This window comes from Vigna umbellata, chromosome 11 (assembly GCF_029865625.1).
Source record: "Vigna umbellata cultivar VRB3 chromosome 11, Vumbellata_1.0, whole genome shotgun sequence".
In the NCBI taxonomy this organism is placed as follows: Eukaryota; Viridiplantae; Streptophyta; class Magnoliopsida; order Fabales; family Fabaceae; genus Vigna; species Vigna umbellata.
In genome coordinates, this window is record NC_142175.1 from 1,461,033 (window position 1) to 1,471,634 (window position 10,602).

Consider the following 10,602-nt stretch of genomic DNA (forward strand, 5'->3'; position numbering starts at 1 on the left):
GAACAATCCAATAGAGAATTTGATTTTATTCGTCTCTTGAAAAAAATATATGTATCCAGAAGACAGAGATGGAATAATGAAAAAGTTATGATTCATCTATTGAATAATAAAACATAAAACAAATTCAGTATAAATTAGTCAAAAGTTGAGAGCCCAATACAAAAGGATGGATCATTCATCCGTAGATTCAGTATTTTCTACGGATGCATCAGTAGTCAGAACAGAAGTGACTGAATCTATTGCAGAATCTGAAGTTTTAGAATTGTCTGAATCTGCAATGTTTGTCTCAACTGCAGACTTTGAAATGAGTCCTCGTGCTTCCATAGCTTCACGTGCTGCTTTTTCCTTTGCTCTTTTGGCTCTTTCCAACACATCTTCCTGCATGAGCATTATTATTTTCTAACAGCTAACAGACAGGTATATACATCTACAGGGAAAGTAGTAGAAGCTAGAAAATGGAATGCAAAGCAATTGATCAACCTCAAAATGCAAAGAAATTGATCAACTTCAAAATGTAACATTTATGTGCGAGAAGCTAGATAACACGGATACTGTAGTTATATTGAAAAGGCATCATCAATATAATAGATTTAATATCCTCTGATAGTAAAGATATGAAACGAGAATGAACTAAAATGTTTCTAATAATACATATATAATCTAAATATTCTTTGATTATAAAGGATTTGCACCTTGTTTCTATAATTATAACACTCTCTCGAGTTGGAACATATAATATGATCGATCCTTGGTTCTCTTGGCAGCTCGGTGAATATGGTGGGCAACTAAACTTCTTCAGCAAGATCACAATGTAGCATATTCATGTCAAGTTGAAATAGAGCCCAATGATGAATAACTTCCATTGAGAAGAGAAGACAAATGAATGTCATTTTGGTAAAAAAAGTGAAAGTTCTAATGTAATCTTGTCCTTGGATTTGTGTACATCCTATGGCAACCATACAAGCTTTATAATAGAGAATTTTACGATCCGAAATTGTTTTAAGTGTATAACTACCAACACCCAGGATCATGGAGATAGTGTCAAGGAAAGGATCATGCAAAGAAGATTGATCGTGGTGGGAAAGTGACTGCATGTGTCTTCATTAGAAGGAACATATGTATAGTATGGGACAGGCTCAAAGATAGAGACATCCGGAAAAAAACATCAATACCCTTTTCTAAGAACGATAATATCCCAGGAAAACACATTTGAACGACTGAAGAAATAGTTTATCTCGACCAGGCATGAGATTATATACAAAACATGTGGTACTAAAATCACATGGAGGAAGAGTATTTAGAGGCGAATGAAGAAAAAAGATAAAGTGCCAATACCTTATCATTATGGACGGATGATGACTCTGAGTTAATGAGATAACATGTTATTACTAAACTATTCCCCCAACGGTTTCGAATATGACGGTGAAAAAGATGTGAACCAAATAGTTTTAATATGTGAACCAAAGAGGATATGAACATTCACAAAGAATACCCTTGGATGCCATGAACTACTAGAATGGTGAGATAGATAGTCATGGGACATTATCACTATGAAAAATACAAATCAATATACCAAATTGTGTTTTTGATTTCACTAGAAAAATTTTAAATATAGAAAAAAAAATTTATCAAGTTTAGAATATTCAACATAAAGGTAACATAATATTTAAACTCAAAATGTGTAACAACACAGGAAAGACCCCAAAGATAAAAGTGAACTAAAGAAAAAGGACACAAACCTCTTTTGTTAAAACACTGGCAAAAATGCTTTCTCAAATGACATGAGTCAGAATTTTAATTAAACAATTGTTTTAAACTAGGTACCATCTTTTGCAATTTTTTCAACCAAGGATGTCTTAATTGTGTATGAATCATCATTGGAACAACTACAAATGCACATACCAATGGTGACAAAAAGAGATAGCAAAGACTAAGTGACTCATATACAACGTCACTCATTTGCCTGATATCTAGTCTTGCAAGGCAATATTACTTTTAATGAAGGTGTAGATAACATCATGGGGTTGGGTCAATAGGGTGACAAATAGTAAAATAAAAGGACAGGACAGGTAGGGATATAAAGAATAAAGTCAACAGTAAGAGATAGAGGAGTCCAGTAGTGCCAAAGCCGCAAGCTTTTGTTTGTGAACAATTGACAGTAGTGATAAAAGTGGGAAATTGTCACTAGTAGTAAAAAAAGAGAAAAGAGACAATTAATAGATATATGATTAGTTGCACCATAGTCAATGATAGAAAGACCAAGAGAGAGAGATTGAGGGAGACAAGCACATGAATTATCAGTGTGTGCCACCAAGGTAGTGTTACCAATAGATTGGTGAGCCTCACCATTTGATAAAGTCTTCAAATGTTGTTGGAATCATGCAAGGCTGATCAGTTGGTAGTATAGGAGCAACGGTGACTCAACAGTAGGTGCATTGAGCACATGAGTCATTAGTGTGTGCCACCAAGTTAGTGTTACCAATAGATTGGTGAGCCTCATCATTTGATAAAGTCTTCAAATGTTGTTGGAATCATGCAAGGCTGATAAGTTGGTAGTATAGGAGCAACAGTGACTCAAGTACGTGTCTTGACAATATAGGGTGAACAAAGGGATTTTCCATGCAATTAGCAATGTTTCCATTTTGGATTACTTTTAGTATTACATGACTCGATTTTGGAAGCCCAAGTTGAATAGTTAAACCGGTCCATCTTCTCAATATGAACAATATACTTAGAAAATATAGGAGAATATGTTTTAGATGTTGATTAGGCGCCAGAAGGCATTGTTGATATTTGGGAAAAGAATAATAATTATAATCATAGGAGAGAGAAAGACATCAGACCACTAAACAGAGTTCAATGGAGCCACAATCACGCAGGGTGTATTCGGAAGAACAAGGCAAACACGACAATAGAAGGCTGGAAGGCTGTCATTGTTCCACATGCTCCCCACACATTAGCAAGGGTGGTGAATTTATGGTCAGAAAGGACATGCATGAGGGTGCGTTCTGGGTCATGTTACCACATAAAATCTTAAAGCAGATCACTTTCCAATTAATAGACTTAGATACAAATTAATAGGCAAGCATTACTGTTTACAGAGTCATGAGGAAAACACGAGACAACATATTGCATAAATCCAGCAAAAGATAATGCCAGTTTAAACAGCTCCAAACCTGAAAGTCCTGCACTTGCTTTTGTTGTTCAGCTTGCAATCTACCAACGGTGCTCAAAATCTCACCAACTGTGGATTCAATGCGCTCATTTAGTGCTTCAGCTACAGCTTTTCCCAAGAAAAATGCATCCAGGATGCTTCTGTTGCTGCTATCACTGTCACCTGCATGATTCACTCACTTATTAACTGAGAAAGAAAATATAATAAAACAACATCTCACAGATAGAGAATTTTAAGTGGACTAATTTATCCTGCAAACTACTTGTTTACCAGTATGTAAACATAAACTACAGATTTGAAAAAGTAAATCCTTGAGAATGGATTATCATTAACCCTATATACTATTTGAAACATTACTATTAGAAAATAAGTGAAGAAACTGAATGCATACACTAAGGGTCTGCTTGATTCCTATTCCTCAAAATCGTTTTCTATTTTCTAAAAACAAAAAGGCAGATTTTGAAAACTGTTTTCAAAAGAAATGAGTTTTTCAAAGTTTAAAACATAATCCAAAACATCTTGTTTTTGGTTTCTACTTTCAGTTTTCTGATACTCAGTTACCTGACAATATTGAATCTTTTTTCCCCTCTCTTACTATCCACAAATTAGTTATAGAACACTGCTTTAAGAAATAATTTCTAACATCTAAAAGGCAAAAACAGAATCGGACCCCATAAATAATGGACATTCTTGAAATTCATAAGTCCCCACGAAACCATTTCTCAATATAAAACGCCTTAAGGATTTACAAAATTAAAGGAATATAAAGAAGAAGAAAAAACATATCTCTCTAAGAATATAAGCTACTACAAACTGCAGAAAGGATGAATTTTTTTATCAAACAACAGCCACCCATGAAGTACAGAACTTGATATTAATAAACAAAAACCCCTTTCACATCATTGAAAAACACATCAGCGTGCAAGGGCTAAAAAGAAGAAAGAACAATAGTGTACCAGAGCCAGGGCCACCGGGCCAGATGCTACAGTTGCATCGAAGTGCAGTGTTTTGAGAACCCCTTTTGCGGGGAAGTTCAATGCGCGAGGATTTGGAAGAAGAGGGAACAACGGAATTGGAAGAAAATAAGGGACAAAAAGAAACATTGGTTTTGGACAACGTAGTAAACGGTGAAGGTGGAAGTACAGTGATCATTTTTTCAGAAACACACTCTCTCTCTCTTGCTGTGCCGCTCTTGTTCAACCCCACTTGTCAAAAGATCTGAACGGAAATTTTGTTACAGATATACTAAGAAACTAAAAACAAAGAGCATTATTTAATTACTTGTCGGGAAAGTGCTACCTAATACAAACAAACAATTTATATCTTTTTAAAAGTATCTTCTAATAATTTAATTCATTAATTAAAATTTACTTAACAAAATTATGATTTTCCTAATTAATTTTATATTGGTTAATATAAAATAATTAAATTGAAAATTCATTAATACATTTTTAGAATTAAATTATTAAAAAAATTGTAATGTTGGCATTGTCTATATTGCCCCCACATATGCCATAATGAATTAAATGGCTTGACCATGTCAATTGAGTGAGGAAGGTAAGGTTTGATTTGTTGTGAAGATTGAAATCACTATGGTTGTCAATTAAGTGAGGAAGGTAAGGTCTGATTTGTTGTGAAGATTGAAATCACTATGGTAAATGGGGTAGCGGCGGTGATAGGATTATCGACATCAAGCTCGGACATTGTATTAGTAGGTGTGGATGACCTTTTACCACTAAATTATCTCGTAGGAGACACAAATGGTTAATGGGTTTTTCATCTTTTCAAGACGAACTATCGATTCTGATTCTATTGTCAGGTTTATCGAGGAGGAGATTCATTAGGGAGACACAAACACCAATGACATCTGAGTCCAATCATATAAGGGATTGACACCACTTTCTACCTAAAACCTTAAGACAATGGGTTAATGAGTCTTTCATCTTTATATAATATTCTACTTTCTTATTTCTATCCAATGTGGGACTTAAACTCACTTGGATTCCTAATACTTCCGACCATAAAAATACATGAATTTATTAGCACTGAACAATGTAGGTAGATATTCAAAGAGAATTTCAGAAGTTTTTAAAAATTTCTAAATATTGGGTTGTAACTGACTCGGTGCGGCCTTTATCATGGATGACATTGAGAAGTAGACAAGGGAAAAATATATTAAGGTCTTTAAACACATATTCATACATAAAAGTGAAGTCAACGATATCAGATAAAGGCTTTTTTCGAAAAAAAAAACTTCTAATCAGATAAGTAAATTTCTTGTTAGAAGTGAAGTTATGTCTAAGAGAAAACATTTAATAGATATAGCAAGGTTAGATGCTTGATCAATATGGTGTGAATATCAAAATGTCAAGCTCGGACTTAGGCTTATATATGCTTCATTATTAATAGCCAAACGTGTTAATGTGTTAGATGAGTACAAAACTTGTGTTCACTAGGTTAAAGCATTAGACGCCCTAGGTCTTTAGACGACCTAAGTTATTATCGCAAACGATTAAGGTGTTAGATGACTCAAATGGTTAGAGGACCCTATGCAGCTAAAGTCATTAGATGACCTAAACAATTTAAATAGTTATAATGTCTGATATATATTTTGATCTCTGATTAATCATGCAAATTGATGTATTGATCTAAGTGTTTGGAATTGAAATCAAATTATATAAATTACAATGTTCAGAAAAATATCTCTTGATGATTAAGTTCTGGAAGAAGAAACTTTTTGAATCAAATGTTCAAATAATCTGAATGTTAGGAAATAATTGATGAATGAACTATTTGATTGAATGTAAGATATTATTACTCTAACAATTCAAATGCATAATCAAAATACATAAAGTTTTCTTAACAAGACATTTGTCAATGACCTAGGTCCAACCAAACCTAACACATCAAACCTCTTCACGTTACAACAAACCCTATATGAACCAAATAACTTATAACAACCAACTTGGACTGCTCAACGAAACGCTTATACCGCTCAACGACACGTCACTCACTTGAACACCTAAGCCGCTCAATAACAACAACCAATAGCTTCTGCAGGTTCTAGATTAAGATGTATATACCAACAAAACATTCCTTCTTATTGGCATATTCAGAACTTACCTGCCTTATGCGATTAGTTCTCCTACCTAACCAACACCCTTCACCGTCACACCTTCCCTTACCTTGCTTCCACCGCCTTCATCATAACTATCATATTCTTCTTTCAAACCCTTCACCTACTTTCTCAACCTCTTATTCTTCTTTTCTTGTCCACCTCTCACTCTCTCCTCTGTCTTATGAAGAATTCCCTCCACCTTTACTGTTACCCCATCTGGCGATGATGTTCTCCTTCTCCTTTCACCTCTTTGATGTTTATCAAATAAGGCGAAGAACTTAGGAGCATATACTCAGGGGGAGTACACTAGACAATAGGTTAGAATAAAATAGCATAGAATCAAAGGGAGTCTTTAGGTTCTTAGAAGTCTTCATGTATAGTATTGCACACATTCATGTTAATGTATTTTGATATGCCTAATGTGTTTGAATATCTTATTTGTGTTTAAATATCTAATTATACATGTGTTATTTATATATGCTCTGATTATTTGCAAACTAACCTTCATGCATATAAATAAAAAATAAGAAAATGAAAATAATGAATATAAACTAGTAAAGTGTTCAAACGATGTCTGACAATCACACAAAATGTTTTCAAAAGATTTTGAAATACGAATGCACTTCTACGTTGACTGAAAACCATATCATTTAGATGTGTATTTGTTAAACATAAAAAATGGAGAGATTTTTAAGACAAGATCATGTATAAGACTGAATTATTTAAATGTCCTCATATGTTTTGAAGTTTAACAAACAATGATAAAAGAAATGAGCATATGACAAAGTGTTATCTTTGTGAAAAATAATATAGTTGGAAAATAACCGTTTTTTGAAAAAGCTTTATGAAATCTAAATATTTTAAGAAAAACTTTAAACATACTATAATGTTTTAGTGGACGCATTATCAAACTATTTCCTCACGAAATGCATTAATGTGATATATGAGAGTCTTGCTAAATGCGCTCTTGCTATACTTGGCTAATCAATGCTAGATGAATTCTCACTATAATGTACAAAATGATGTTTTTGGTAAACACGCTGAAAGATATAAACATTGTTCCAAAAACATGTGTTGAAAATATCTTACTAAATGCGCTCTTGAACCAAACGAAGATCACTAAACAAAGTGTTGTTAGGAAACACCTTTCATAGGCTAAACGTTATCTTGTACCAAACGACATTTTCATCCAACGATGAAACTTTTATGAACTACTTGGTATCTCTACAGAAAAGCTTAAATAATCAAATCTTTCTCGAGAAATAGAAAATTTGAAAAGCTTATAGTTGTTTTAAACACGCATTAAAGAGCATTAAATGCACAACATTTCAAAACAACAAAAGTGATAAGAAAAAGTACATATATGTCTGCATGCATATCTACATACTATTTGCAGATTAATTTTTTCAAGCATTCACCTACTCTATCATATAGAAGTCAAAAGTGGACGTTAGAGACAAAGAAGGCATTCATGGAGTGTTCTCTCTGTCAAAAGTCGTGCTGAAGAGTTTGTACAACCTACTTTTGTTAAAGTACTGAAAAAACATGTCTGCTCTGACAAGTTTACTTTAACCTACGATTGTTACCTACAAAAAGGCTATGAAAATCCAAAGATAAAAAACAAGTACCATCTAACGAACATTTTGTTGAAGCCTATAGATTGAAGATTCTTGAAGAGAAAATCAAGAGAATAAGCACACGAATATTAACGAAATCATCTAAGAACAAAAGCAAGCTCAAAAGAAAAGAAAATACTCTCAAGCTTTATAGAATCATAAGCATATATTTGTAAGAAGAGAGAAAATCTCAAAAAAACTATCAAATTTAATTGTATTGTAAACATATCCTATTTGTGAGAGTAATTGTTTAAGGACTTGTAAGCGATCTGATTGATTTCAAATTCCGAAGAGAATACAAACACTGAACGGTTTACTCGATGGGGTTAAACAGTAGCTAGACAAGTTTGTTTAGTGAAAACCAAGAGTGAGTGAAAATCAACTAGACAACATATCAAGAAGATATTGGAATTGTCTAGGGATACCAGGAGTGGTGAAGAATATTGCACAATGAAGAGTTGGTGATACTCGACTATAGTCAGAGTAACTGTGGTTACTATGATTAATTAGGTGATACCAGGCGTGGTGCAAATACTCAGTTGTAGTCTTGTTAAAGATTATAGTGAAACCCTTTAAGAGGTCTTAAAGGAGAACTGAATGTAACTTAATGGAGTGAACTAGTATAAAATAACTGTGTTTATTACTCCAGCCTTGCAAAATGTTACTACTTATAAACTCTACAGTTGCTTGTTAACACAACTGTTTATAAAAGCTCTTGTTAATAAACACTATCCTTTTTAAGAGCCACCTTTCTCAAAACACTGTAGTTATTTCACTCCACAGACAACACACACATACCATTAAGCTAAGCTTATTTCGCTGATATCATATCATTTTTATTTCTATTTAACTTATTTTTTTGTGGAGATTTATTATTTCACATTTCAAGTCAAACAAAAAATTTGGTCGTATGACAAAGACATGTACACGAGACCTTTACCCCACCATAATTAACTTTAGCTAATAAACAAATGGTAATTAATAAAATACCCTTATTTTATTAATTGACAAGTTTCCTAAATCAAACGTTCAAGAACATCTACAACCAAGGTCTTACAACAAGGACTAATGATGCTTGGGTTGTTATGAGTTTTGTTGAGTCTAACATTTTCTGCAGGTTTGGAATACCACGAGCCATCATTAGTGATTAGGGGACCCACTTTTGGAGTAAACTGGTAGAGAATATGTTGAAGAATGATGCACATCGTATTGTTACACCATATCATGCCCAATCTAATGGACAATCTGAGGTCTCTAATAGAGAGATCAAGAAGATATTACAAAAGCTAGTAAAACTAAATAGGAAGGATTGAGCTGCATGATTGGATGATGCACTCTAGACACATAGGACAACTTATAAAGCACCTATTGGCATGTCAGTTTTGAGGGTTGTTTTTGGAAAGACTTGTCATCTACCCATGGATATTCAACATCGGGATTGGGTTGTAAAAACTTATAACTTGGACTTGGAAGAAGGAGGGAAGGAGTGAAAGCTTCAACTGCAAGAACTTACGCTCACAACTTACAAAAGGTCCAAGTTCTATGAGGAGAAAACCAAGAAATTCGATGACCAAAAGCTTGTGGCCAAAAAGATTTCAACATAGAACAAAAGATATTATTGTACAAGTCTAGGATAGGTCCAATAAGTTAAATTGCGTTCCAAATGGAAAGGCCCATTCACCGTCACACAAGTATTCCCTTTTGGAGCAGTAGAGAATAAGGAAGAATTTTCAAATAAAATTTTCAAAGTGAATGGCCATCGTCTTCAAATATTTAATAAAAATCAAGACATACTGAACAAGACGATGAATGAGATGAATTTGACTAGTCTAACATTCCTTTCACCTTAAAGAAGGTAAGTACTTTCATATTTTTTTTTTTTGCATTCAATATATATGACAATATATTTGAAAAAGAAAATAAACAAAAATAAAAGCAATTGTTTTTAATAAATATTTGCAATGAAGGACGATAATAAACTCTAGAAAAATGAGTCATGTTGATATGAGTAAGTTGTTTTTATGATTTGTTGACTGAGTTGACTTGAGAATTTATTTATTAAATCCTTATAAAATAATATTCAGCCTTGAGATGAGACAATTATAAAGGATGAACGATGATATGATATACATATTTAATTTGTTTTGTTTATTTTCTGGTATTTAACTTGATTTTTAATATTTTTTTATAACTAAAATAAATTATAAAGATCAAATGTATTTTTATTATATAATTATAATTTTAAATGAAAACTAAAATATGTTATAACAGAAATAAAATTATTATTATTATAATTATAAAACTAAATATTATAATTTTATTGTAAATAATTTTTATTTATTTTATAACTAGTTTTACAATTAAAAAAATGGTTAAGTTTATTTTACAATTAAAAGAATAATTAAGTTAAAAAAGTATCATATTAAAAAAACGTTTAAATTTAAAGAAATCGTAAAATTAATAAAATAATTATTTTAATTTGAAAAAGAGAGATAAATTTAAAAAATAAATGTGAAAAGAAAAATCTCCTCAGATAATTATTTTAATTAAAAAATAAATTTGAAAAAAACCGTGAATATATCTATATATATATATATATATATATATATTTTTTTTTTTTTTTTTAAAAAGAATGGTCAGCATCTGTTTTTCCTATTATGTCAATTAGGAATTACGAATCCAGATTTATTCGA

The 10,602-nt window shown here is 32.2% G+C and overlaps 1 protein-coding gene across 1 annotated transcript; it reads right to left on the reverse strand.

The window, feature by feature from the left end:
- Window positions 1-11: 11 nt before the first annotated feature.
- LOC148190724 (uncharacterized protein At4g13200, chloroplastic) lies at window positions 12-4,410 on the reverse strand. The gene is made up of 3 exons (XM_088102502.1): window positions 4,132-4,410; window positions 3,177-3,337; window positions 12-378 (listed from the first exon to the last, which is right to left on the reverse strand). Exons 1-3 carry the CDS (start codon window positions 4,325-4,327, stop codon window positions 172-174), a joined length of 564 nt encoding a protein of 187 aa, XP_087958628.1. The 5' UTR covers window positions 4,328-4,410; the 3' UTR covers window positions 12-171.
- Window positions 4,411-10,602: the final 6,192 nt, after the last annotated feature.